This window comes from Myotis davidii, unplaced genomic scaffold (genome assembly GCF_000327345.1).
Source record: "Myotis davidii unplaced genomic scaffold, ASM32734v1 scaffold803, whole genome shotgun sequence".
Taxonomy (NCBI): domain Eukaryota; kingdom Metazoa; phylum Chordata; class Mammalia; order Chiroptera; family Vespertilionidae; genus Myotis; species Myotis davidii.
The window spans coordinates 1,262,838-1,290,564 of NW_006295567.1; the positions used below are offsets into that span (position 1 = coordinate 1,262,838).

Below are 27,727 nucleotides of genomic sequence, written 5' to 3' on the forward strand. Positions count from 1 at the left end.
CCGCTCCTTTTTGCTTTTCTTTGTTTTATTCTGGCCAAGCTCTGAGGCTCCAGCTCTTAGGCCTCCGCTGCTGAAAGTAGGTATCTGGTTTGTTTCGATTCTACTCGAAACTCTGTATCAACTCCAGCTCTGACATCCGGGCTCGCAGCTTCTGTATTTGTTACAATGTTCAAACTGCAGGCTCAGAGGGGAACATTGGAGTCCTCCGTCACTGAAGCAAGCAAGCCTCATGTTCAGTTTAAGCTGCCTGGCTGCCGGCTGCCATCTTGGCTGGCAGTTAATTTGCATATCTCGCTGATTAGCCAATGGGAAGGATAGCGGTCATACGCCAATTACCATGTTTCTCTTTTATTAGATAGGATAGGATTTTAGCTCTAGATAGTGACTGTTTCAGGCATCAAAGAGCGTAATTAAACCAAAACTGAATGTGCACCACAGTTTTTGGCACATAATGCGACTAAGAATGCAGGAGCAAAGCAGTCACTTTTGTAGTTATTTGAAGAATTCTGCTGTCTAAGGAATGGAAAAAAGCCCCAAAGTGAATTTTACCTTTAACCACCATTATTTTTGAGGTGGAACTGGGGTCATTAAACCATGGCTCAGTGGGCCAAATCCAGCCAATGACCTGTTTTAAAATAAAGTTTTATTACAAGATAGCCAGGTCGATTCCATATTCTATGGCTGCTTTTGCACTGTAGAAGCAGAGTTGAGTAGGTTGAGTAGTTGTGACAGAGACCATATAGCTAAAGAGCCTAAAATATTTATCTGGCCTTTTACAGAAAAAGTTTGCCTACCCCTGATGTAGACTATCCACATACATGTATATAGTGGTTCTCCACTCTGGTTGTACATAGAGTTAGGAGCCCTGATCAGGGTCCAGTTCCTGGTGAGATGGGTAAGCACACCCCACCCTGTCTCTCCTGAGTATAATTAAAAACCCTGGACCAAATGCATGGAATAGCTATTTAAGGACTCTAGCTTGTGAATTAGGGAACTCAAGGTACCATCAAGTTGGTGGTGAGTGTTCTGTACTTCTGATGAGGCCTCTACCGCAGCCTGAAACTGGAACTATATAACAGATGCAAAGAAGCCTTCTCGGTCTGGTATGAGGAGCAGGAAGTAGGACTCCTACAGGACATAGAGTTGGAGGATTCCCTTTTTAATTTTTTATTTTTTTTCCTTCCTTTTCCCCTTACCCTAGCCCCAAGGCAGTCTGTGGCTAAATCAGCCTAAATCTCTGACCAAGAGCATGAGGGGAATCCTGATTGCTTTTATTTTTCTCTGTATTCTCTCACCACTTGGCCCAGGAGGTAGAACCTAACCTACTAAAACAAAAATACTGCCCAGCCAGTGTGGCTCAGTGGTTGAGCATTGACCCATGAACTAGGAGGTCATGGTTTGATTCCCAGTTAGGACACATGCCTGGGTTGGGGGCTCGACCCCCCAGTGTAAGACATGCAGGAGGCAGCCAATCGATGATTCTCATCATTGATGTTTCTATCTCTCCCTCTCTCTGAAATCAGTAAGAACATATTTTTTAAAAAAAATTAACATTGTCCTGCCGAAACTGGTTTGGCTCAGTGGATAGAGCGTCGGCCTGCAGACTGCAGGGTCCCAGGTTTGATTCCGGTCAAGGGCATGTACCTGGGTTGCGGGCACATCCCTAGTAGGGAGTGTCAGGAGGCAGCTGGTCGATGTTTCTCTCTCATCGATGTTTCTAACTCTCTATCCCTCTCCCTTCCTCTCTGTAAAAAATCAATAAAACATATTTTAAAAAAAATTAACATTGTCCATAAAATGTAAGGAAGACTCAGTTTCACAACATAATATTTAAAATGTCCAAGATACCATTCATAATGACTTGACACCAGGGAAATCCCAAAGACTTGTAAGGAAAAAGTAGTCAACAGACACCAACCTCAGATGACACAGTTGTTGGAATTATCAGACAAAAAAAAATTTTTTTTTAATATATTTTATTGATTTTTTACAGAGAGGAAGGGAGAGGGATAGAGTCAGAAACATCGATGAGAGAGAAACATCGATCAGCTGCCTCCTACACGCCCCCCACTGGGGATGTGCCCGCAACCAAGGTACATGCCCTTGACCAGAATCGAACCCGGGACCCTTCAGTCCGCAAGCCGACGCTCTATCCACTGAGCCAAACCGGTTCTGGCCAGACAAAAAATTTTAAGCAAACAGGAACACCATGCTCTAAAAAGTGTGAACATCTTGAAACAAATAGAAATGAAGAAAATCTCAGCATAGAAATAGAAGATAAAGAAATGAACCAAATAGAAATATTATAACTGAAAAATATAATTCACTGGATAGGCTTAATAGCAGATTGGAGATGACAAAAGAGTGACTAATTGAAAATAGTTCACTAGAAATTACCCAGTTTTGAACAGTAGAGAGAAAAAAAGAGTGGAAGGATAATGAAATTAGACAGAGCCTCAGGGACCTGTGGGACAATAGCAAAAGGTCACATTTGTATCAGATTCCCAGAAAGAGATCAGAGAGTGATACAGAAAAAATGCTTAAAGAAATATTGGCTAAAATCTCTATATTTGGCAAAAGACATACCCTTACAGGTTCAAGAAGCTCAAAGAATTCCAAAAAGAATAAACTCAAGGATATTGTCACTCAGATATATTAAAATCAAACTGCTCAAAGACAACAAAATATTCTGAAACTGCAAGAAAATGAATGACACATAGAAGAACAATTATTTGAATGACTAGATTTCTCATCAGAAACCATGGATATGAAAAGTAGAACAATATTTTTGAAGTGCTGAAACAAAAAAGAGTTGTCAATCCAGGACTCCAATTTTCAGTGAAAATAACCTTCAGGAATGAAGCAAAATAAAGACATTTTAAGATGAAGTAAAAGAAGAGAATTAATTGCTCTAGCAGAAATGCTAAAGCAAGTTCTTTGAGTAGAAGGGAAATGATACTGAAAGGAATCTTGGAACTTAAGGAATGAAAGAAGAGCATCAGAAATGATAGGTATCTGGATAAAAATAACAGCTATGTTTTCCCCTTAAGTTCTTTAAGATATGTATAGTAGTTTAAAGTAAAAGTTTATAACATTATCTTGTGGGGTTTTCAGCATATGTCAATGTAATAAATTTGACAACTACAACATAAAAAGGGAGAGAGAAATATGGAGATAAGATTGCCTTCTTAAAATGGTAAAATGTTATTTCTAAGTACACTGTAAAAATGTATGTGTATTATAATCCCTAGCTTAACCACTAAAAAAAGACTACAAATAATGTTATATGTTCAAAAATTCTAGAAATAAAATAGAATATTAAAGTCAATCAAATAATCAAAAGATATTTTGACAGCCCTAGCAGTCCCGGCTTCTTCTGGAAGGTCTTCCTGCTGTTCGGCTGTTTGGTCAATTTGCATATTATGCTTTTATTATAGATAGATTAATTTGAGGGTGAGCCACCAAAGCTCAAGGAAGCCCTGCCTATGCCACATGGAGATAATGTGGCATGCCACATGGAAGCCTGCTGTGAGCTAATTCAGCTCCCTAAGCATTCTTTCCATGGCTGAAGGTCATCACTTATACTGGGGATGAACAAAGCATAAGGATTAGGGTGAGCATAGGCTTTCTGCTTAAAGATGTCTAGACTTCTGTGCCAGAAAGAAAACGAGAATACGATCCTTGCTACCAGCCAAGGCTTCGGGAACTTGTAGCCAATTTGGCAACTTATGTTCCCCCACATAATTCATAATTATGGGATGATACTAATTGCAAAACATAAATTGAGAAAATAATGGGGGTGCTCCTTTATGAACAAATTTTGGCTTGGTTTCTGTTTCAGATCACAAAAATGGACAGCACTTTATTATACCTCAAATGGCAGACAGGTAAGGTCCTTTAAATACCAATCAATTTTATCTGTCTCAAATATTTCCTTGGTTGTATAGTCTTTAAGTGTATAATATTTTGTGTTTAACAAAGCCCATACATTTTTCTCTTTTATTGCTATACAATTTGGAAATAAGACGGCTGTAAGTAAACCACCATATAAAACTTAAGTTTGAAAGAGCACAAGTAACAAATTTACTAATATGAAAATTGGAGTCTGTGATATTGTCACAGTATTAGCTAGTTGTGACAGTATGTTTATACATTATGTTCAAAGAATATTTCTTTATTATATGAGAGTATATTCTTTGTCTATTACAGGATTGGCAAATTTTTATGTTGTTGTTAAAGGCTAGATAGTAAATATTTGGGCCATACAGCCTCTGTCTCAACTACTCAACTCTACCATTGTAGATGAAAGCATCCATGGACACTATGTAAATGAAGGGCATGCCTATTCCAATAAAATTTTATTTTCGGGTACTGAAATTTGAATTTATATATAATTTTCACAAATTATGAAATACTATTCTTCCTTGTCCCCCCCCCACCCCCCGCCCTCCAACCATTTAAAAATGTAAACGTTATTCTTAGCTCATTGCTAAACAAAAGGTGGACTGTATCTGTAAGGTCAGATGAGTTTGAAGCTGTAGTAATGAACCCTTAATTTAGGCAGTTATCTTTGTACAAATACTGTCAAGAGTTTATGAAATGATTAATTGCTATTCTAGATGTAATCTTGCCATTCTGGTTTTTCACATTCTGCCCTTTTGATATTTTCTTCTACTATGCTTTTTTTTATATATATATATATATTTTATTGATTGGAGATGTGCCTGCAACCAAGGTACATGCCCTTGACCGGAATCGAACCCAGGACATTTCAGTCCGCAGGCCGACGCTTTATCCACTGAGCCAAACTGGTCAGGGCCACGCTTTTTTTTTTTAATAGTTCAAAAATGGTGACTTTTCTCATTAGTTTTTGTGTTTTAGTTAGTAGGTGATTATTTTTCTTTTAACCATATTACATGATTATGGTATTTCTGTTTTTAATTTTATTTTTTAATCCTCACCTGAGGATATTTTCCATTTATTTTTAGAGTCAAAGAGAGAGGGAAAGACACAGAGAGAGAAACATCGATGTGAGGGAGACACATTGATTGGTTGCCTCCCCCATGCACCTGACCAGGGCTGGGAGCCTGCAAGTAAGGTACGTGCCCTTGACCGGAATCGAACCCGGCACCCCTTTGGCCCACGGACTGATTCTCTATCCACTGAGCCAAACCTGCCAGGGTTATCATGGTATTTCTAGAAGGAGTTACTTTCACCAAGTTGTTCTGTTCCAACTTTTCTCACTGACTCTTTCTGGGCTATAGAGTTTTTGGCTCTGAACATGTCCATGAATTCTGATTAATATCTTGATCCCTTGGCCATCTTTATCTTCTACAGAGTTCACACACACACACACACACACACAAAGATTTTATTTATTTGCTTATTAGTTTTGTACATTTTCTTAGCAGCCTGGATTTGTCTGAATTGGCAAAAGCTGCTAAGAAGAAACTTCAATCTGTGAGTATCTCTATTTCCTAGTGAATTCCAGTATGGGAACTGTATCCTGCTAATACCTGTTCTCAGCTCTTTCCTATTGCATCAGATGACTGTTACATACTCTTAGATGCTGTTAAACCGGAAGCAGACCATTGAGTATATAGGCATGAAGACTGGAAGTACTATACGTTCAGTATATCCAGTTTATTGGCTCTGCTTCAAATAATGCCATTTTTCTTATTTTAAATGGGAAGACTGTGCTTTTGCTACTAGGAAGTTGTGCCACCTTTTAAGAGTTCCTTGTTTCTCCCACTGTAAATAAGTCAGTGGAACACACTTCTTGGGATTGCTTCCTGTAGCCTCATAGGCTGCTTAGGTGGATAAAAGCAGGTGCTGGAACGGTGAGTACCAGAGATTCACTTGCTGCCATTGGGGTCCAGCCTCGGTTGTAACTTTCTTGCCTATCCCATGCCATTCATCAGAGCTTTATAAATGTATGCTTTAAAAAGCTGGTGGGCCTGCCCTGGGTGTGTGCTCAGAGTTTGCCTAGTTCTGCAGGTCAAGCCTCGCTGTAATCTGAGTGATTCTTTCCATCCTGCCCACCTGAGGGTTAGTCAGGAATCTCCTCTCTGGGGGTGAATTCTCTTTGTGTAGTCCCCACAAAGGAAGCTTCACTAAAGCTCTTCCCCAGTTTTAACCACCAGATTACCCTCTCCAGCTGTCCCATTGCTCTGGATCAGAACCAAGATTTTTAACTCTAAGGACAGCCAACTCTCTCACCTTTCAGTAGCACCTGCCCTACCTCCCATCTTGTTCCCGTTGTGTGTGCTTTCTCGTCCCTTAGCTGCCACCTTCACGTCCTCTTCCAGGAATCCTCTTTTCCCCTTTCCCAGCTTCCATCCCTTTCATCATTCAAGCAGCTGAAAAATGACCACCTTCACAATGTAGGTAGTAGTTTTCCCAAAGCCCAACTGAAATTGATATAATATTAAGTACTAAATATTACATAAAGTGAATTTATCTTTACTACTTAACTGTAATATGAAATAAATGTATTTTATGCAATTTGTTTGGTGTCTCTGTGTTCTGTATGGTTTTGTGTGTCTGTGTTTTATCGCCTTTTTTTAATTAAGGAGGTCATATAGTTAAGATGATAAGCTTTGGAGTCAGCAATAAATATTCTGTGATTTCCTTTTAATTATATTATGTAAACCAGTTTTTATTATAAATAATTCCAACATTATAGATAAAGCCCAAGTTCCTTTTGACTATTTTACATTTGCTAGGCTGAAAGCCACATGAAAGCTGGGGTTATGTCTCTAATATTTCTAGTATGTGGCAGGCACTAGGTGAATATCTGGAACCAAGTTGAGTACAGCTCTCAAGAACTTGGATTCTGCATCAGACTGCTCAGGTACAGGTCTCAGCTCCGACAAGCTCCTTGGTGTCTCTCTGCCTTGGTGTCCTCTCCTAGAGAGGGAGCTAGTGATGTAGCAGGGGTTGCAGCTCAGAACTGCTGTGTGAGGGTGAGCTGCTGCTGCTGTTGACCCCACCATGGTCTCCTCACAGGTGACCACAGCCAATTATAATGGCCAATTCAGTGTTTAGCCTATAGTGCAGTGGTTCTCAACCTTCTGGCCCTTTAAATACAGTTCCTCACGTTGTGACCCAACCATAAAATTATTTTCGTTGCTACTTCATAACTGTAATGTTGCTACTGTTATGAATCGTAATGTAAATATTTGATATGCAGGATGGTCTTAGGCGACCCCTGTGAAAGGGTTGTTCGACCTCCAAAGGAGTCGCGACCCACAGGTTGAGAACCGCTGCTATAGTAACTTCATTCCTCCATTTCTATCTACTTCCTTCCTCCCTCCATCCCAAAAAACTAATCTTCATTCCTCCCTCCATTTCTACCTACTTCCTTCCTCCCTCCATCCCAAAAAACTAAGATAAATATAGTAAGACTAGTAATGTATTCCTTGAATTAGCAAATGTTAACATTGTGAGAGACTTAAACTTGGATCTCAGATCTATGATCATTTATTGACTTGGTGACTTCAGGTAAGATACTAACTTCTGTGCCTCAATTTCCTTATTTGTTATGTGGAATAATAGTAGTTACTATTTCATAGAGGTATTGTGAATATTAAATATGATGTTAACGCAGTACCTTAGATGTAAACCCTCAATCAGTATTGCTGCTGTAGTTATTGTTAGTAATAACATTAGCTTGTATCTCCTCAAAGGAAAGAGACTAGATGTTGATGATGAAAGTTCAAGTTTTCAATCCTTCATCATCACTTTATCCAGCAAAAGACTCTCAGAGTTTATTTTGCCATAAATGTAATGTAACCACACAAGAGAAAATTTGGAAAATAGAAAAGGGGAATAATCCTTATTCACTATACTCCTAATGGATTCAGCCTCAATATTTTGGAATACTTCTTCTAATTCTTATTTCAGATATCTTTATTTTTTAAATGAGGCCGCAATCAAAATTTTAGAATTTTATATCCTGCTTTTTTCACCCAGCAATGTATTGTATCCATTTTAATGAGTTCCCATGAGGTCTGTGTAACCAGCATTTAAAATTGCTGCATAAAATGCCTTGTGATCAATGTGTAATTGCCTATGTACTGAGCCCCATCTCAGTGCCAGGTACTGTGTGTGGATGTGGTGAACACAGCAGAGAATAGAGCAAATTCAGTTTACACTCACAGAATGGGGAAGCAGTCAACTGAAAAGTAACAGCCACCAATTGTCAGGGTGCATTTATGAGGAAAAAAGCATAGAGAGAGCCGGAGACACCCTGGCAGGGGCTTAGCCTCGTCTGGGTTAAGGAAGACCCTGACCTTGACCATCCGGTTGCTGCCAGGCAGGCACCTAGTCTGGGGAGTATTTTGTTGGCTGACCCTGCACAGCATATGGATCAGACAACCTATCCTTTGTTGGGGATGCTCAGTTCTTCTGGGGATTGGGGCTACTACTGAGGAAGATAGCAAAGAGGCTTAACCAAGGTCTGGTGATATTTTTTATTAATTTATTTTTGTTAATCTTCACCTGAGGATTTTTTTAAAATATATTTTTATTGATTTCAGAGAGGGAGGGAGAGAGAGAGAGAAATACCAATGATGAGAGAGAATCATGATTGGCTACGCCCTGCGCGCCCCATATGGGATTGAGCCTGCAATCCGAGCATGTGCCCTAACCAGAATCAAACCTGTGACCTGGCTCACAGGTCAGCGTTCAACCATTGAGCCATGCCGGCTGGGCTGAGGATATGTTTTCCATTGATTTTTTAGAGAGAGGGAGGGGAGAGAAAGGAGGAGGGGGAGAGAGAGAGAAACATTGATGTGAGAGGGACACATCGATTGGTTGCTTCCTGCATGTACCCCAATGGGCCAGGGATCAAACCTGCAACCCAGGTATGTGCCCTTGACCGGGAATTGAATCCATGATCTTTCGGAGTGAGAGCCGGCACTCTAAACACTGAGCACACTGGCCAGGGCAGAGATGTTTTTGTGCAATGGCATCTTCTATCCTCTCAAAATTGCGTGTTTTGGCATCTTTATCCTGCCAAGGGTTTATGACCCCTTATATTTGGGGGCATTGGCAAATATTCTCAAGAGCAAAAGAGAAGACTTAAAGTGATATCACATGAAGAGTAGAGCACTGCACCCTGTGTTCGAGAGAGGCACTGTAGATGTCTCTTACCTCCTGTACAGCACAGCCCTGTCTGCATACCATAGAGAGTGAGGCGCAGACATATTGGAGGATCTGCACTATTTTGGAAATATTATTGTCTGTGTTACAGTGGGTATTTACTAAGCACTGGCTTTGGATAAAACATTGGAGATAAAAGGGTGAATAAGTCACAGTCCCCACTCATTCTGCTAGTGTTAACCCTTGTCCCTTGTGTTCCTGATATTTTTTTACTTTCAGCTAAGTAATCACTTGTTTGAAGAACTTGCCATGGATGTGTACGATGAAGTTGACAGGCGAGAGACTGATGCAGGTGACTTAACATGGGGCTTTACCTAATATGCTTGTTATCAGTGGGCAGTGACAAGCTGCCAGCCTCCGTGTTTACTTGCCCAATTTCTCCTGTCCTGATAACACGTGTGGACATTTCCTTTTGTGTATGTTGGCTTCGGAGTGTGCTTCCTTGAGTCTCCCTAGTAAGGCGGGGCCGCAGCTCTCAGAGGAGAAGTGGCGCACCCGTAGTGACAGATTCTGTCTCTGGCTCTCTCCTCTGGCTAGTCTGGCTCGCCACGCAAAACCACAGCACCCTGGTGACCGAGACAACCGTCGTTCCCTTCCTTCCGGTCAATCCCGAGTACTCGTCGACACGGAACCAGGCAAGTGGCTGAGTGTGAAAAGTGACCAGGGTGATATTTTGAGAATAGTTGATATCTTGGTATTTTATTTTTCCAAGACAGGTATTTTAATATTTTTGATTCAAATATTAATGGCCTTTATACACACAAACTGATAAGAAAAGCAGTAGATAGCAGTACATGCCTGGATAAGAACATAAAACAATTCACAGAAGAAATATAAATGGCCTTTCATGTGAAAAAATATTTAACCTCATTAGTAATCAAACAAAGCAACCTAAAGGCATTAATGAAAGTTTCATCAATCAAATTAATAAAGCGTATAATAAGGGGTACTCCAAAACTGGTAAGGATCTGGCTAGATGGGCTTTCTCATGCTGCAGATAAGAGCTTAAATTGTTCCAGACTTTAGAAAAACTATTTGCTAACTTATTTCAGAAGCGTCAGAATTAAGTGTCCATCCTTTCACATGGGAATTCTTTATTTGGGGATATGTTCTAATAAAATAAAAATAGATTCATGCACAACGAACAATGTTCATTGAAGCACTGTGTGTAGTAATAGAGCATTAAAAACAGCCTAAGCACCCATCAAGAGGAGAGAAGTTGATAAAATTAGGAAGGTCTTTTAAATTTTATTGATTAATGGTTATATATAATGATGGAATCTCAGCATCTAGTCTATAAATTTATCTTGCAATTTTAAAATTTCCCTCCAAATTAATTTTTTATTACTACATCTATTTAAAAACTGTTTGATATTAGGGGGAAAAAAAGCTTTAAGTAGAATTAATTTGGTTTTGTTCCCTAAAATAAATATGCATTGTGAAAATTTAAGTGTTATATAGATCTGTGTAAATGGTTTTAAACTGATGGCAAGGAAAATGTTAATGTTGCTTCAGTTTGGCTGAGGTTGATGATGCCTTGATCGTGCTGGAAGGTCTTTGCCAAAGTCTACCAATAGCGTGACGATGTTTATGTGAATATCTATGTGTGTATTTTGACATTTGGGAGTATTTTCAATTATTTTTTCACCTTCAGGGCAGACAGAAATTAGCTCGGTTTAATGCCCATGAGTTTGCCACGCTGGTTATTGACATTCTCAGTGATGCCAAGAGAAGACAGCAAGGCAGTTCTCTCTCTAGTTCAAAAGGTAACTGTTTCAAACCAAGTTTGCTTCTAAATTTCACACAAGTGCTAGATTTAAAGTTACAAAATGATTAGAGCAGCCATCAACAGAATAGCTTAGTTAAAACCCTGTAAGTTTTATTGGTACCATGTTGGGACAAAAAGTTTGCCTCCCTGAGCCCTGGTGAATTACAAATATTTCAACATTATTAACTGCTATTCAAATATATATCATATATGTGATTTTTCCCTCTTGGGTCATCTGTCTTTATTCCTATAAAGTTGCATCCTGAAATTAACCCAAAAGTCTGACTATCTTGTTAAAGTACTTAAGAAAATAAGCCCTCTTTATTGAAATTACAGCTCATCTGCTGTAGCTTACCTACAAAACTGAGTTCTAGCCCTAGCTGGTTTGGCTCAGTGGATAGAGCGTCAGTCTGTGGATTGCAGGGTCCCAGGTTCAACTCCAGCCAAGGGCACATGCAAAGTTTGTTACTATAACCTTTAGATGCCTGCTGTGAGAGTTACTGTGGGTTAAATTGTAGAGAGCACAGTGCCTCTTTCTGAGCGCCCTTTGGAGGCTTGTTCCGTAGCTCAGGGACCTATCTCTGTGCTGAAGAACAAGCTGCATTCTGCCGCAAAACTGTCCTCTGGGCTTTTTTCTAATTATAATACATTTTATTGTAAAACATTTAAACAGAAGAAATACATACCATAAAAATTAAGTTTTCAGTCAGTATTACATTCCCAAAGACAGTAAGTACTCATTAGCTGACAACAATTTGTTCTTGATTTTACTGGTTTGACCAGGAGTAAACAAGTTCTAAGAAAGCTTATTAAACTTTGGTGAAGATGCAATGATAAGGGTGCTTTCATAAATATGGAGTACCAAAATGTACATACTCTCTTGATTTGGTGGTTCCATTTCTAGGTGTTAATTGAGGAGAAATAATCAGAGGCGTTTTATATATATCTATCTATCTCTCTCTCTCTCTCTCTCTCTCTCTCTCTCTCTCTCTCTATATATATATATATATATATGTGTGTGTGTGTGTGTGTGTTTTATATAATACTGAAAACATTAGAAACAACGGAGCAACATTTAGTCACATATTGGAATAGTATTGCACAGACTTTCTTTTCAGAGAATATATAATGACAGTATAAAGTAATAACTTTTAAAAACTATATTAAATATATTTTTATTGATTTCAGAGAGGAAGAGAGAGAGAGAAAAAAAAAACAATGATGAGAGAATCATTGATTGGCTGCTTCCTGCACGCCCCCTACTGGGGACTAAGCCCACAACCTGGGCATATGTCCTTGGCCAGCAATCAAACCGTGACCTCCTGATTCATAGGTCTATGCTCAACCACTGAGCCACGCTGGCTGGGCAAGTAATAATTTTTTAAATAAAGGTTTAGTTTCGTATAATACCAATTTTGTAAGGAAAACATTTACAACATACGTATGTACAAGTGAATATACCACATGTAAGTATAAATATTAATCAGTCCTCATTATTCACAAATTCCATATTTGCAAATTTACCTCTTCACTAAAGTGTATTTGTAACCTCAAAATCAGTACTCATAGCACTTTCATGGTAATTTGTAGACATGTGCAAAGTGTTGAAAAACTTGAGTCACCAAAAGTATATATTCCCAGCTGAGATTGAATAAGATCACACTTTGCCTTTTGTTTCAGCTTTCATATTGTAAACAAGTGTCCTTTTCAAGGTCTGTGTAGTGTTATATTTTTCACATTTTTTATGCTTTCTGATAGTAATTTTACTGTTTAAAATGGGCCACAGGTGTAGTGCGGAAGTGCTGTTTAGGGTTCGTAAGCACCTGAAGGCTGTGCTATGCCTTGTGGAGAAAATGCCTGTTAGATAAGCTTCGTTTGGACATGAGTTCTGCTGTTGGCTGTGAGTTCACTGTTAGTGAATCAACAATACATATTGTAGGCGTCTTTAAACACAGCACACATAAAACAAGGTTACTCATTGGTCAGTCGATGGAAATGTGACCAGAGGCTTGCAGGAACCTAACCCTGTGTTTCCATTCAAAACAGTGGTTCACTATTTACTAACTCAGTCTTTACAGCAACTTTATAGACCATAACTGCTGCAAATAATAATTATATATATGTTGAATCTCTGTTACTTTTATAATCAGGTGCTATGTGTGTTTTAAATATTAATTCTAAAAATTAAAATTTACGTAGCCATAATTTATCATGCAGATATTATCTATCAAAATACCCAGAAATAATATTGGAAGTTAGAGGTTAGCTTGAGTTACCTGAAAGAAATGGGAGAGACTTGGATAATTTGTGAATTCTTTTATTCAAAATGTGTTAGGGCCCATAGAATCATCCCTGCTCCCTTGAAGACCATTCTTTTCTGATACGCACATGTGTGTGGCTGCTGGATCGTTCTGTTTTTTCCTCTCTCTCTCACTGGCATCCAGCTGACTAAATACCTGTGCCTGCTCTTTGAGCACCTAGTGTTTAGGCTCCACTTTAACAATCTTCTTTCTATTTTGACTTGATGTTACCTGGGTAATCACAATTAAGCTTGCATTAGCACAGCTTCATCGTCATGATTTGGAGCCATACTCTATCTCACTGAGTGATTAGAAACTTGGGAACCAGCCTCCTTTGTCTGAGTAGTTCTTTCTAATGATTTTCCCACATTTGGTGAGCAGCTCAGAGGGATGCTTAAATCTGTGCAGTTCACAGTAGGCTGTCTGTCTGGTTTCTATCGCTGTCATTTTCCTTCAGTCTTTTAATAACAACCCAAAAGTCCTCCCAATAGTTTTTTGGGGAAAAACTTTTTCTTGAGGCCCTGGCCAGGTAGCTTAGTTGGTAGAACATTGTCCCAGTACTCCAAGGTTGCATGTTCGATCCCCGGTCAGGGCACATACATGAATGAACCAATGAATGCATAAATAAGTGGAACAACAAATCAATGTTTCTATCCCTTCCTCCCTCTCTCTAAAAATCAATAACTTTTTAAAAAGTTCTTTAGGCCTGAATAAAGTTATTTGCTTCTATTGATAGACAATGTGGAGCTCATACTGAAAACCATCAATAACCAGCACAGTACTGAGAGTCAAGACAATGACCAGCCGGACTATGACAGTGTGGCATCAGATGAAGACACAGATCTGGAAGCCACTGCCAGCAAGGCAAACAGGCAGAAGGTGAGATGACACGCAGGCAGGGAGACAGTGATTCTTTTAACACTCTTTTCTCCTGCAGAATTGCTCACTTGTAAGCCACGTGAGGGCTAGCCCTGTGAAAGTGCTATGAGGTACAGTTGAGGTCACTGATGAGCTTGAGCTAAACAAAGGTCAAGCGAGGTAAATAGTTTTAAAACTGGGAGTCCTTTGTCCCTGAGTCATTGCTGACTCACGTGGCCCTGCTGCAGTTGTGACTTTATAAAACTTGTGAGGAGGGACTGTGTGTTTTATTCTTTCAACAAATTTTTATCTAGTGACTTCTCTGAGTAATACTCCCCTGAATGAGGTCTGGTCCCTTTCCTGTGAGGCTCTCACTGCCTAAGAGGAGAGGTAGCTGCAGGAAGAGCCACACAGTGACATGTGTCATAAGCACCAACAAAAGAGACTGGGAGCCGAGAGGAGACACAACTTGTTGCTGAGCGGGTGTAGCCGGAGGCTTTGTGAATAGGATGGCTCTTAACGTGTCTTAAAGGATGCATTGGTTTGGGCACATGAAAAGGCAGGGAAGAGTGGTCTAGGCAGAGAGAAAATGAAATAAAGCATCTGGTTGGGAGGCGTAGGGGGTGGGCTGCTGATGTGTAGAGAGCCTGAAAGGAGTGGGAACCAAAGCTACAGCAGAGGGCGGAGGTCACACCATGTGGCAGACTGAAGAGCACGGACCTTGGCAGGCAGAGCCAAGCCCAGGGAGCTTTTAGGGAGGGCAGGAGGCAGTTGTCAGCCATTTGGGGTCCTGTGTTTTGGGAGTAGTGTTCTGGAACGTCAGAGAGCAGAGGAAAGGAACCCAATCAGGATACTCCCCAAAAGCTGGCCAGGCCACTTAGGGCTTGGCTGGGAGGGTCCAGATGGGGGAGAGGTCACTAGCAGAGTGTGAGCGCAGGGAGGGGCAGCTGGGGTTGGCTGGCCCACCCCCTGCTGAATCCCCAGGACCATGGCCCAGACCTAGCCCACAGAGGGGCTCAGCAAACATTTGAGAATGAGTGGGCAGGAAGATAGAATAGTTGAATGTTTGAACGGGGGGAGATAGACTTACAGAAGTGTGTCAGGGATTTGTAGCTCACATGACTGTGTAAATAGTAGTACCATTGGCAGATGCAGGGAATGTGGAGAGGACAGCGAGAGTCGTGTGTCTGAAACACCCCTGCCAGGTTTCCCCAGCAGCACTGTGTTCACTTGGTGAAAGCGAAGGTCATGGCAGGACCCTACGGGAAAGGGTCCTCTGTGGACTGACGGGCCTCCCCCTCCTCTCTGCCCTGCACACCCACTCCCTCTAGCTGAGCTCTGCCGCTGGCTGGAACGTTCTTCCTCTACACAGCCATTTGACTACTGTCCTCACCTTCTTTAGGCTGCCGCTCACATCTCACCTGCCCAAAGGCTTTCCCCATCTGTCGAAGTAAAATGCGCCCACCTTCAGTCCTACTTGAGCTCCTTAGCCCCTTACCCTTCTCCATATTATCTATTTTCCACCACACTTACCACCTTCAGTCAGACTGCATAGTTACTTTTTTAATTTTTCCCCTCCCTCACTCTGTTGGATATAAATGCCATGGAATAGGAATCATAGTCTATTTTATTTTCCTATATATCCCCAGAACACTGCCTGGTGCTCAATAAACTTTTGTTGGAGTGAATGAATTAAAGAACGAATAAAAAAGAAAAATGAATGAGCAAGGAAAGACAGACAAGACAAATGCATTTAGAGAGTCATTGTCAGAGTAGGTTTATAGCTCTACTGCCTATTCTGTTAGAAAATATTGACTTTAAATTTTTTCACATATTATAGTAACCCCACCTTAATGTTTTATTTTTGCATTACCCTCAGAAGCCTTGATTTAGTTTGATTAACTTTGCAGTCCAGTTGGCATGGTCAGAATTTGAAATTCTTTAGCTGTTAGTCTTGAATGTTATCATCGTCTCAGATTGTGAACATTTTCCCCAATTTATTTTTAGAGCCTAGATTCAGATTTATCAGATGGACCAGTCACTGTGCAGGAATTTATGGAGGTCAAAAACGCTCTAGTGGCTTCTGAGGCCAAGATACAACAGCTAATGAAGGTGAATAACAACTTGAGTGACGAGCTGAGAATTATGCAGAAAAAGGTAACATGTTACTAAATGCCAGGATGATTGACGCTTTAACCCCATAGTATAAGGAAGAGTCCCAGGCACAACACTTGTGGTTAGAGGGAAGAAAAACAGTTACTGTAACAGACCTAAAACCTTTGGGCCAAGCTGTCTTTTTGGAAGTAGTGTTTGGATATTGCAGGTAAAGTAGCTTTGATAAGTAAATCCAGAGTAAATGTCCCAATAGGAGAAACATACAACCTATTAGGTGCTTATCAGTTATAGTAACCCTTGCACCATTCTGTGCCTCCTGGGATCCTGGATGCCACTCCGTGGATGTGATTCTTCCTGTTGTTCATTCTACAAGAATAATCATAGCAGGAAGACAGAGCAGATGAAAGCCCTGGTGGGTATATGTGTTTATCAGCATTCCACATCATACCCCACCCCACGCCATGCAAGGGGAGCTCCCTCTTCACTCTTATTCTGAGTTGTTATTCACCCCCGCCCTGGCAGCCCTGTCCCGCATCCCCACTTTATTTTTCACCAGTGCTTAACCACTAGTTTATGATGTCCTCAGAGCCTGGAGCAGGGCCTGCCACGGAGCAGGTGCTCAGTGAATATAAGAAAACATTGTTTACATTAGTGAGAGATATTCACTAGTAAGAACCCCATTTGCTTAGCATTTTCTTGTTCACTGCCTTTTAAGAGAGTCAGAAATACATTAATATATTAATCCCTAAAAGAAGTGTGGCTAACAGTAGCAAGGAATTTGTTTCAGATGAGGATTACATATTTAATTTTTTATGAGAATTCTAAGACAAGAAAGTTGAAAAGTTCTAAATTCTGCCCAAGACTTCACAGGTACTAATCCCATCATTCAGTTCTCCACAATATGAGATTTTGTACACTTCCCTGAACAAAACCAAGGCATCATTATCAAGAACAGAGGGCGTGGTGCAGTTCATTTGTGGCTGGGCCCTTTTCTTTCTTTTTTTTTTTTTATTGCTTAAAGTATTACAAAGGGTATTACATATGTGTCCATTTTTCCCCCCCAAGGCTGGGCCCTTTTCAATGATGCTTCCTAAAGGAAGGCCACAGGAGTAGGTGGGGACTGTGCCCTCTGCTTGTCAGGGAAGTACACTGCAGTGCGCCCTGGCCTGGGCGTGGTGTAGGGTTCTTTTGATGTTGGGTTCTAGATCATTTGTTGAGACATATTGAGATAGATGGCTGTACTAGCTATAATAGAAGGGGACAAGAAGATCAGTCAGATTTTAACCTAACACTTGCTCTGTGCCTCGCTGGCCCTGGTGTGCAGCCATAACGTACAGGGCTTGCACTTCCTCTGTCTTTTCTGAAATACCTTTTGTTTAATAAATTACAGTTTGACCCATTAATTGAACTAATAATTTTGTTGAGGTGCCTTTTTCTGAAACATGCTGACATTGCCACTGTAAGTCAGCCTGCTAAGCATCAGCTTTTTTATTCTTTAATGCTCCTTTTAGTACTGGTAGAAATTGCCAGAGATAACCTATCTCTGAAAGCAAATGTCTTAAGCTGCTTTAAGAAATAGAGAGTGAAATTATTTGCTGTTGCTGATGGATTATTTCCTCAATTCTTGGGAAAGCTTTTGATTTCTGAAACTATTGGATTATCTGTAAATTATCATTTCCTATTGTACTCCTTCCAAATAAAAAAAAAAAGTGGTCTAGTTCTCAATAAGATAAGTATCATTCAGATTCATCCAAGATGTCTCTCTAAATACAGAATACTAAAGTTCTTAAAGATTGAGACCAGGAAATGTGCTCATCAAAACACTTGCAAGCAAAATCCAGACTGGATGTTTCAGAGACATGAAACATCCTTATCTTCAACTCCCTAAGAGAAGGCTTTTACATAGACATGTGACCAGACACCACTCCTTCATCGGCAGGCGTGTGTCAGTTAAGCTCCTCACTCTTTGGACCTTGACCATTTCACTTTAGGATATGGGTTCCCTAAGACATAGTTTTGACAGGCACCTTACGCCTGTCTGTGTCCTGGAATGTAGGGACTTTCCATGGCTGCTGGTCACTTTGCAGCTGTTGTTTCTTCTTTGGAAAGGGAGTTGCAGACACGTTAGATCCTGAAAGGCTTTGTGGTGTAGAGGCAGTCCTTCGTGGGTCACTCTTCCAGAAAACGGAGGATGCGGGTATTTCTCTGACAGAGGCCGTACGCCAGGCTTTCACAGAAGTTTGGCACTATTAATATAAAGTATGTGAGATATGTTTATTTAGCGAAGATGTATTGATTTTATTTCAAAGTTAAGTAAAGTTTTTTAATATATAACTATATAGAATTGACAAAGTAGCGTGATTTCTATTTGATCTTTCACATTTGAACAGTTGCTTGGAAAAGATGCTAATTAATGAAGAGGAGCAGCCACTATTGGTGCATTTTCACAGATTGGTGCTTTGTAAATAAAAATTGAAAGTAACTCCTAACACTGACTGGTTTACTATCGAAAAAGTAATGATCTTCTGGTGCAGATGCAGTTGCTTGCGGACCTGAGCCTTGGCCCTGGTGGGGAATTTGGTCAGATTTTACAGTCACTCTCAAAGAGTAGACAGCTGAACGCACACCACACCCAGCTTATAAATGTCATGGACGATGAAGGAGCACCAGAGAGGAAGGACATTGCAGACTGGACTCAGTTAATTGTGTTAAAATGCCAGACGCCAAAGAGTAACATGATTCCTTGCTGATCCCTTAACTCTCATTCATCAGACGCCGTGAAGCAACCTGCATGTGAGACATGGAAAGAGCATTCAGGGTCTCCAAGTGACAGCCTCTAACTAAATGGGGTGGTGCCAGGCAGATTAGAGTGTTTAAAGCTGACACCATCATGGTCGCAATTTTGGGTGACAAAACCAAAGGAGAGAGAGGCTACATATTCCAGCTCTGGCTGAAAGCTGATCAATCACCAAAGGGAAGTGAGCGTGCTGCGTGGAGCGTTCGGATGACGATGTTAACAGAACAGGTCTTCAGTTTTCTTTGTAATATGTTAATGCAGCAAGCATACCATGATTCGGCTCCCTCTCTTTTTTTAACGTGTGCTACATTGTTTGGAACATCAAGAATATTATGAAATAAAAACTTGTTGATTATAATTTTTCCTGTTGGCTTTCTGGGAGGTAGCTGACCTGATTTTTCACAAGCTGAACTCCATTGTCTTTCTTGCTTTGCACAGCAACTCCAGTAACTTTTGTGCTGCTTCCATGGTGTCCGCTGGCGTTTTTGGCATTGGCAAATTGCTCAGGGCTCATTTGAAAAGCAAGTTACCTAAGTGGTGTCTTAATGATCTCAAGCTCTTGCTAGCAACAGCCTTAGGAAAATCCAGAGTTCAGCTTGCCTGCAAACATTTCTCAGGTTTGCCATGACCAAATTTTAAGTTGTTAGACATTTTGTTTTTAAAAAGTCTAATCTGCAACTTTTCCACATTTAGAAATTAAGCTATTTATCATGCTTCAGCGATGAAGTGAGTTGATTGCGTTTCATTCATTCTATAAGATAGAATTCTCATGTATAGTTGCCTTTTACTTTCAACCCAGCTAGCTATTATTGTTTAAAGCTAGTAGTTGTATGCATTTATTTGGTGTTTGCTTTTTCTGCTTGCTGTGGAAAAACACAGTCCCACTGCCAAACATTTCTTTCAGCTTCAAACACTCCAGAGTGAAAATTCGAACCTCAGGAAACAGGCCTCAACCAAAATATATCAGGTGCAAACTGGTTCTGAGTACCCAGATACTTCCAACCACTCTTCCTTAAAGCGACGTCCATCCGCCCGGGGCAGTAGGCCCATGTCCATGTACGAGACGGGATCAGGTCAGAAGCCATACCTTCCCGTGGGAGAAGCGAGCCACCCCGAAGAGAGCAGGACGAGACTGCAGCCGTTCCCTGCACACGTAAGTACCATCCACTGTTCCCTCTCTGTGCAGCCTGCCTCCTGCGTTCCCTCTTCAGAACCTGTAGATGCCCACGTCTCTGCTTTGCCAAATTGGGCTATGAGAGTTGTGTTTGCTGTATTAACATGTTGACAGATGCTTGTGGGAGCACCATAAGCACACAGGGCCATTGGCCAAAAGTTTTCCAACAAAACCGATATTCTGGTTCTTGCTCAGCTCCCCTCCCCTTTTTCTCCCTATTGGAATTTTATTTTCTTATAACCAACTTTCTTCCCCATTTCCAAAAACAAAAACAAATGGTTAAGGTTGCCACTAGAAGTAAGCGCCATATTCTTTGAGGTCGATAAGACAGGTCCATGCCCCTTTATGAACTAGAGCCCATAGAATGCAAGGCGCCTTCTCTGCTCCTCCCAGTTGAGCAGGTGGCCTCGGTGATCTGGACATCCACAGCTTCGGGCTCCTCAGTCTGCGCGTGTGGTCAGCGTGCCTGCTTCGCTTCCGCATCCCCTGGCGCTCCATTTCATAAGAATGAGGTGTAAAAACTCTACATTGATTTTACAAGTGTTGTGTTCCAAAGATTGTGCTCTGTAAAGGCTGCTAACATCTTATTTTACAATGGGATAATATTGTGTTGTGAGGTTTTAAAATAATATATTTCTTTCAGATTTATTTTAAAAATCTCTTTTGACAAAATGTCACAGATGTTTTGAACTTATGTGATGATTTTTAGAGAATAATATTTATCTTTTTGAATGTCACAGTTGTTATTTTTTTCAGTCAAATTTTGTAAGTTTCCAAAAAATTCTCAGGGAAAATTCAAAGTAAAGAATATGTATGGTCTAGTAAATTAAGCCCTAGTTTAATTTTGTCCAGCTTTCGTGTGGTAAAATTACTGTGTTGTTATATTGTAATTGGGAATATATTACTTCAACTTTTTAAGTTTGGGCTAAACATTCTAAAGCAGTTGATTTGATACTTTTGGTGTAATGGAATGTCATTGAGCTAAATTTAAAAACTTATTTTTGGCCCTGACTGGTTTGGCTCAGTGGATAGAGCGTCGGCCTGCAGACTGAAAGGTCCCAGGTTCGATTCCAGTCAAGAAAAACAAACAAACAAAAAAACCCACAAAAAAACCTTATTTTTGTATAACTAAAAAACAAAACTTAAGAAAAGCAAACTTTGTTAGTTTCCATAGTGTATTTTTTTATTTTAGAAACACTTAGAATGTAAGAATGTCATTATTTCATTATTGCAAATGTTTTATATCTACTAAAAAATAGACAACATACCAACTTTTAATCATTCATATAGTTTCTCATTTCATATTATCTGTCTTAATTAAAAATATTTGTTTAAGGATATTTATTTTTTAAAAAACTACCAGCAAATTTGACAAATTATGCTAGATATTATCTTTTCCCTTATATAGAAAAAATAGCTTTATAAATTCCGAGTAATTTCTGGAAGGCATTTCACTAAGGGATTAAACGTGTCTGGGCATCTGTCCTCGGCTAGTGTGGCAGTCAGCCGCCTGTCACAGACATGTCAGCACTGACCTCGTGTATTGAGTAGCGTTTTAGGACTCTTCCTGGGAAGCCGGGGCTGAGGCCGTGGTAGGTGGTAGGGTTTTGTTGTATGTATTTTCCCGAGTGTGTTTCTTTTTCCCCTTTCAGATCGGGAGGAGTGCGCTTGTGACCTCCTCTTCGTCTCTGCCTTCCTTCCCCTCCACACTTTCCTGGTCCAGGGACGAAAGCACCCGAAGGGTTAAGTACACTCTGAATGGCCGGCTCTCTGTGTGTTTCTGGCCCCCTGTCCTCCTGCTGATTGCCCTGTCCTGCATGAGGCAGCTCCTAGCAGCATGCATGGACACGCACACGCCTGTGGGAGACGGCCACCCTTTCGTCTAACTCCACATTGCTCTGTTTCATGTACTATTTAACCAAGTTCACAGTTCACCCTATCACATTTACTCTGAGCATACTGTCATTTTAAACAATCAGATTAGCTGGCTGCTGGTTAAATATTGTAGTGGGGCACATCTGTCAGATTTGTTCAGAGCTTCAGTTATCAGATTAAAACTAGTATATTTGGACTAACTGAAACACCAAGACATGCTTTTTCATTTCTTTTAACCTCTTACCATACTTTGTCAGCACCATACTTGACAAACCAAGGTTTTGCCGTCCCTGGGTTTCATGTAAGCATTGCAACACGGCAGAATTGGAGGTCTCGGCAGCTTTTAGTATGCAGCTGCTCACTTTATTCGTTGGTCAAGTCCAACTTTCTTTTTTGTTGTTGTTTTAATCCTCACGCGAGAATACTCTTCCATTGATTTTTAGGGAGAGTAGAAGAGAGAGGGAAAGACAGAGAGGAAACATTGATGTGAGAGAAATACATCCATTGGTTGCCTCCTGCATGAGCCCTGACCAGAGCTTGGGCTGGGGAGGAACCGGCAACCAAGGTACGTGCCCTTGACCGGAATCGAACCCGGGACATGAGCTTTGTTTATAGAAGACTCTTTAAAATACTAAAATTAAGGATAAGAACTTTATTAAAAAAGTCAAACATATTTTTTAAAAATAGGTTTGTACTGATTTTGGAAAGGGAAAGGGAGAGAGAGAAATATCAGTGATGAGAGGGAATCATTGATTGGCTGCCTCCTGCATGCCTCCTACTGGGGATTGAGCCTGCAACCCGGGCATGTGCCCTGACCAGGAATCAAGCCATGACCTCCTGGTTCATAGCTCGACACAACCACTGAGCCACACTGGCCGGACTCTATTAATGTTTTTAGAGAGAGTGGAAGGAAGGGAAAAAGAGGAAGAGAAAGAGAGTAATGTCAATGTGAGAGAGACACATGGGTTGGTTGCTTTTTGCACGCTCCCCCACCGGGGCTGGGGATAGAACCTGTGACCCTTTGGGGCACAGGCCGACCCTCTAACCCAACCGTGGGCAAACTACGGCCCGCGGGCCGGATCCAGCCCGTATGAAATGAATAAAACTAAAACAAAAAAAGACCGTACCCTTTTATGTAATGATGTTTACTTTGGATTTATATTAGTTCACACAAACACTCCATCCATGCTTTTGTTCCGGCCCTCCGGTCCAGTTTAAGAACCCATTGTGGCCCTTGAGTCAAAAAGTTTGCCCACCCCTGCGCTAACCACTGAGCACACGGGCCAGAGCAAGTTCACTTTCTGATGTATAACTTGCATTCCCAGTAACAGTACACAATTCAGGCAAACTCTAGAATAGCCAGGTAACAAGTATTTATTAAGTACCTCCTCCATGCACAGCCTTTTTTTTTTTTTTTAATTGATTTCAGAAACAGGAAGTGAGAGAGAGGCGGAGAGAGAGAAATATCAATGCGAAACATCAATCAGTTTCCTCCTGCACATGCCCCGACGAGGGATCAAACCCACCACCTTTTGGTGCACAGGACAATGCTCCAACCAACTGGATCACACCAGCCAGGGTCAGACCCAGCTTTTTGGTTTGTCAGTGAAAGGGTCCTAGGGATTTAGGTGACATCCCGGCTACCAAAGGCACTGTCCATTTATAAAACAGTCTCATGCATGGAGAGCACATGCTGGCAAGCTGGGACACACGTGGAAAGAGCTCAAGCCTTGAAGACTTGCAGTCAGGTCCCCGCTCACTCCTTTTTTACACCAGGGCCGTGGCCCTAAGGTGAGAGGAGGAAAGGTAGCTGTGGGTGCGCGACCCCTTTATAGACACTAGGACTTGCACCTGGCCTTTGTCCATTCCCTGCACATACGTAGGAATGATGGGTTGTTCTCTTCCACTGCCGGTGCCACATGGCACATCGGGGCCCCTTAAGGGTTCTTTTCCACAGCTTTGGAGCAGTCTACTAAAAAGAATTCAAGTCTTCTGAGCAATTCTAAAAAGGATCTGCAGTGTTTTTATTACAATATTTCAGTTAAACTAAGGGGCAGTTAGTAGAAATGAAATATCTCATGAACTTTTACTTGAGTCAAGTAAACTTTTGTCCACTATGAAAGTAAACCAAAACTAAAAAAAAAATAAAAAATAAAAAATAAAAATAAATAAAAAACCAAAACTTTTTTTTCTGGTAGTTTTGATAATAATTGCAAGGACTGCTTTCTGAAATGAAGTTTTATACAAGATTAACAATTAAGTCATTTAAACTGATAATCCTGAATATTCCTGGAAGCTTTATCATGAGTTTAGGTTCATATGGCATGTCTGTATTTTAAAGAAATTACAAATCTATAGAATAAACTGAACCAGCACCAGCTATACCAGTGGTTCTCAACCTTCCTAATGCTGCGACCCTTTAATACAGTTCCTCATGTTGTGGTGACCCCCAACCATAAAATTATTTTCGTGGCTACTTCATAACTGTAATTTTGCTACTGTTATGTTACAGACTGAACATAATGAAAGCATAGTGATTAATCACAAAAACAATATGTAATTATATATGTGTTTTCCAGTGGCGACCCCTGTGAAAGGGTCGTTCAACCCCCAAAGGGGTCGCGACCCACAGGTTGAGAACCGCTGAGCTATACAGTAACCTTTCTATTAACAGCTTTGAGAGAGCAGCACTTTTAACTAATAGATCTTACCTCTGCATGTTCACGATAATTTTTCACAAAATTAAATGCTGGCTAACTTGAAATCCTATTATGTTTTTGTCAACAATAATGAAGAACTTAATTTGTAAGTAACTGATTTCCTGCCAAACATTCTTTTCAGTGCTGGAGAAACATTTCCTGAGTACTTTTATAGATATGAGTTATTACTCTTCTAAAATGTTTAATGAAACTTGGTACTTTTGATCATTGTGAGGGTAGTGCATTTGATTTGTAATTATCAAATTTATACCAAGGAAGGCAAAAACATCCATTATAAAATGTGGGATTTTCTGGGCTTAATTCTGTTTTCTAGATTTTTCCACTGGAACAGCTCTGGATGAATTTTCCAGAATAATTATTTAAATGCAAGTCTTTTTATTATATTTACGTGTGTGTGTGTGTGTGTGTGTGTGTGTGTGTGTGTGTGTGTGTGTGTGTGTGTGTGTGTGTGTGTGTGTAAAAACTGAAGGAAAATAAATTTAAAGATTGGTCAAACATTCCCTGTGAAAGGTAAGATGAGTGTTTGTTTTTGAGATCACCTGTGAAGAGCCTGCTTCCTGCACTGGACACAGGGCCTGCCTTTGTCTTCCATCTAGACGTCCAGTGGCCATTGACTCACGGCTTGACTCATGAAGCCAGATCAAATGGGCAGCAAGTGAAGCAGAAATGGCTTTCTTGTAGGAGATATAAGCGAAGGGATCTTAAAAGTTATAGTCAATTTACAGAACTTAAACTCTCTAACACTTTTAATCATTTGCCAGATCAATTTGAGTGGATAAAGTATGAATTTTAGGAGCCAGCACAAGTGTCTTCTATTAAAGTGGCTAGGACAGCCGTGGGCAAACTACGGCCCGCGGGCCGGATCCAGCCCGTTTGAAATGAATAAAACTAAAACAAAAAAAGACCGTACCCTTTTATGTAATGATGTTTACTTTGAATTTATATTAGTTCACACAAACACTCCATCCATGCTTTTGTTCTGGCCCTCCGGTCCAGTTTAAGAACCCATTGTGGCCCTCAAGTCAAGAAGTTTGCCCACCCCTGGGCTAGGACCAAATAGAGCATTTGAGGGGAACGCGAAAGACCAGCAGACAGAGAAAGAGAGCCTTTTCCCTGGGAGAGAGAGCGAAGCCATGAGGATAGTAAGCAAAATGTAATGTGAACTTAGGAGCCTTCCACCTGGGGGCTGGCTGCCTTGCCTGTCCACATGAGGGCCTTCAGAGGACCAGGCAGCATTACCAGTAAGGAGCAAATAATTACCTTTTATGTAGATTTTTCTTAAACTGACTTCTCTAAGGTAGCCACTCTTTTGGCTGAAACTGTAGAGTCTCCAGATGTTTAAACAAGGCTCTCAGTTTACAGCTGACCCTCAAACAACATAGGGGTTAGGGACACTGACCGCTCCTGCATTCAAAAATCTGATTATAACTCAGGTTGGCCCTTTGCATATGCAGATGTCCAACCACCAGTTGACCCTTGAACAATGTGGGTTTGAACTACGTGGGTCTGAACTATGTGGGTCAATTGAACTGTGCAGGCCAATTGAAAAAAATTTTTGTGGCCCTGGCCGGGTAGCTCAGTTAGAGCATCGTTCCGATAGGCCAACATTGCGAGTTTGATCCCCGGTCAGGGCACATACAGGAATCAACCAATGAATGCATAGTAAATGGAACAACTAATCAGTGTTTCTCTCTCTCTCAAAAAAATCCTGTATTCTTTTTAAAAAATATGTATTTTTTTTTATTGATTTGAGAGAAAGGAAGGGACTGAGATAGATAGAAACATCTATCTCCTGCCTCCTGCATACCCCCTACTGGGGATTAAGCCAGCAATCCGGGCACGTGCCTGACCAGGAATCGAACCACTGATTTCTTGGTGCATGAGTCGGTGCTCAACCATTGAGCCACACCAGCCTGTGTTCTTTAAGGAACAACTATATAGCAATCTCTCTCTTTTTTTTAGCTATTTCTTTAGCCACATTTTATTGCAGCATTAGTACAATTCCTTAAGTCACATGTTTTTATTAACTCGGATTAAATTCAAGGTGTAGAGCTGGAAATAGCTTAGATTTGTATTTTTTGAAGTAATCAGTTTAGGTTTTAAATCAGCTTCCACTGATTTCTAGATGAAGACGTTCTCAAGCGTTATGGATGAAATATATACTGAGGGAAACCCATGTTTACTAAATATAGTGAGGCCTTGACTTAACGAGTTTAATTCGTTCCCAGAGCAAGCTCCTTAAGGAGCTCGTTAACTCAAATTACTCTGTCAACTCAATGCAAAAAATCGGCTGAGAGATAGCTGGTATCTCAAAAAACTCGTTACTTGGGACACACGTAAGTCAGGGCCCCACTGTACTTCAAGGGAATGTGGTCCCCTTCAAATTTTGTCGCCCTGGAAGGCCCTATACTTAGCTGTGCTGCCATTTGCTCAACACATTTTTACCATTCCTCTTAAATCTGCCACCGATTTTTTAATTCCCACAGTTGCATCAGATCTTTATATTTTGAGGGTGAGGTGTTTTGAGAAACAGATAAAAATGGTTGGAAATCAAGTATACCCCAGGTTAATCTATTTTGATTCACAAACATGTGGCAATCAATTAACAATACTAGTTTTCTGGTCTGGTAAAACCCCTCTGAGGAGTTCCTGGAGAGCCGTATGTGTTTTGAGCAGTGGGGAGCCTCACCGCCCACGCATGGGATACTGGAGGTAGCAAGAGGCCTGGGCTCTAGGTCCTGTTTTTCTGCTGAGTCTGGCCTTTCTCACCTGGTGTGAGACTACTCGTAGATAACCCGCAGGCAGCTTCCAGTGCTGAAGGCCGATGGTGTCTAAGTGTTGGCATTGTGCTGTTCAGTGGGACTTGTCATATTATAGTTACACTCATATTCCTTGGAGAACTAAGTGTGGGTGTTGCTTGTGTGTCTGCATTAGTTTGTACCAAGGATCTGCTTA

At 40.8% G+C, this 27,727-nt stretch overlaps 1 protein-coding gene across 16 annotated transcripts in view; it reads left to right on the top strand.

Moving 5' to 3' along the window:
* Positions 1-27,727, top strand: part of GIT2 (G protein-coupled receptor kinase interacting ArfGAP 2) — a 53,678-nt gene that overhangs the window by 15,549 nt on the left and 10,402 nt on the right. For 3 of the 16 annotated variants that reach the window (XR_001514999.1, XM_006770309.2, XM_006770321.2), the window contains 10 exons: positions 3,842-3,887; positions 4,026-4,031; positions 5,409-5,460; positions 9,385-9,457; positions 9,703-9,800; positions 10,820-10,931; positions 13,970-14,112; positions 16,099-16,248; positions 19,908-20,156; positions 21,830-21,919. Coding sequence is in view for 15 of the 16 variants with exons in the window: in XM_006770309.2 (XP_006770372.1) it covers positions 3,842-3,887; positions 4,026-4,031; positions 5,409-5,460; positions 9,385-9,457; positions 9,703-9,800; positions 10,820-10,931; positions 13,970-14,112; positions 16,099-16,248; positions 19,908-20,156; positions 21,830-21,919 (1,019 nt within the window). In the remaining variant the exon portion in view is untranslated. Of the gene's footprint in view, positions 1-3,841; positions 3,888-4,025; positions 4,032-5,408; positions 5,461-9,384; positions 9,458-9,702; positions 9,801-10,819; positions 10,932-13,969; positions 14,113-16,098; positions 16,249-18,596; positions 19,362-19,907; positions 20,157-21,829; positions 21,920-27,727 lie in introns of those variants that run through there. The other 13 variants (XM_006770313.2, XM_006770310.2, XM_006770314.2 and 10 more) reach the window with 13 other exon arrangements.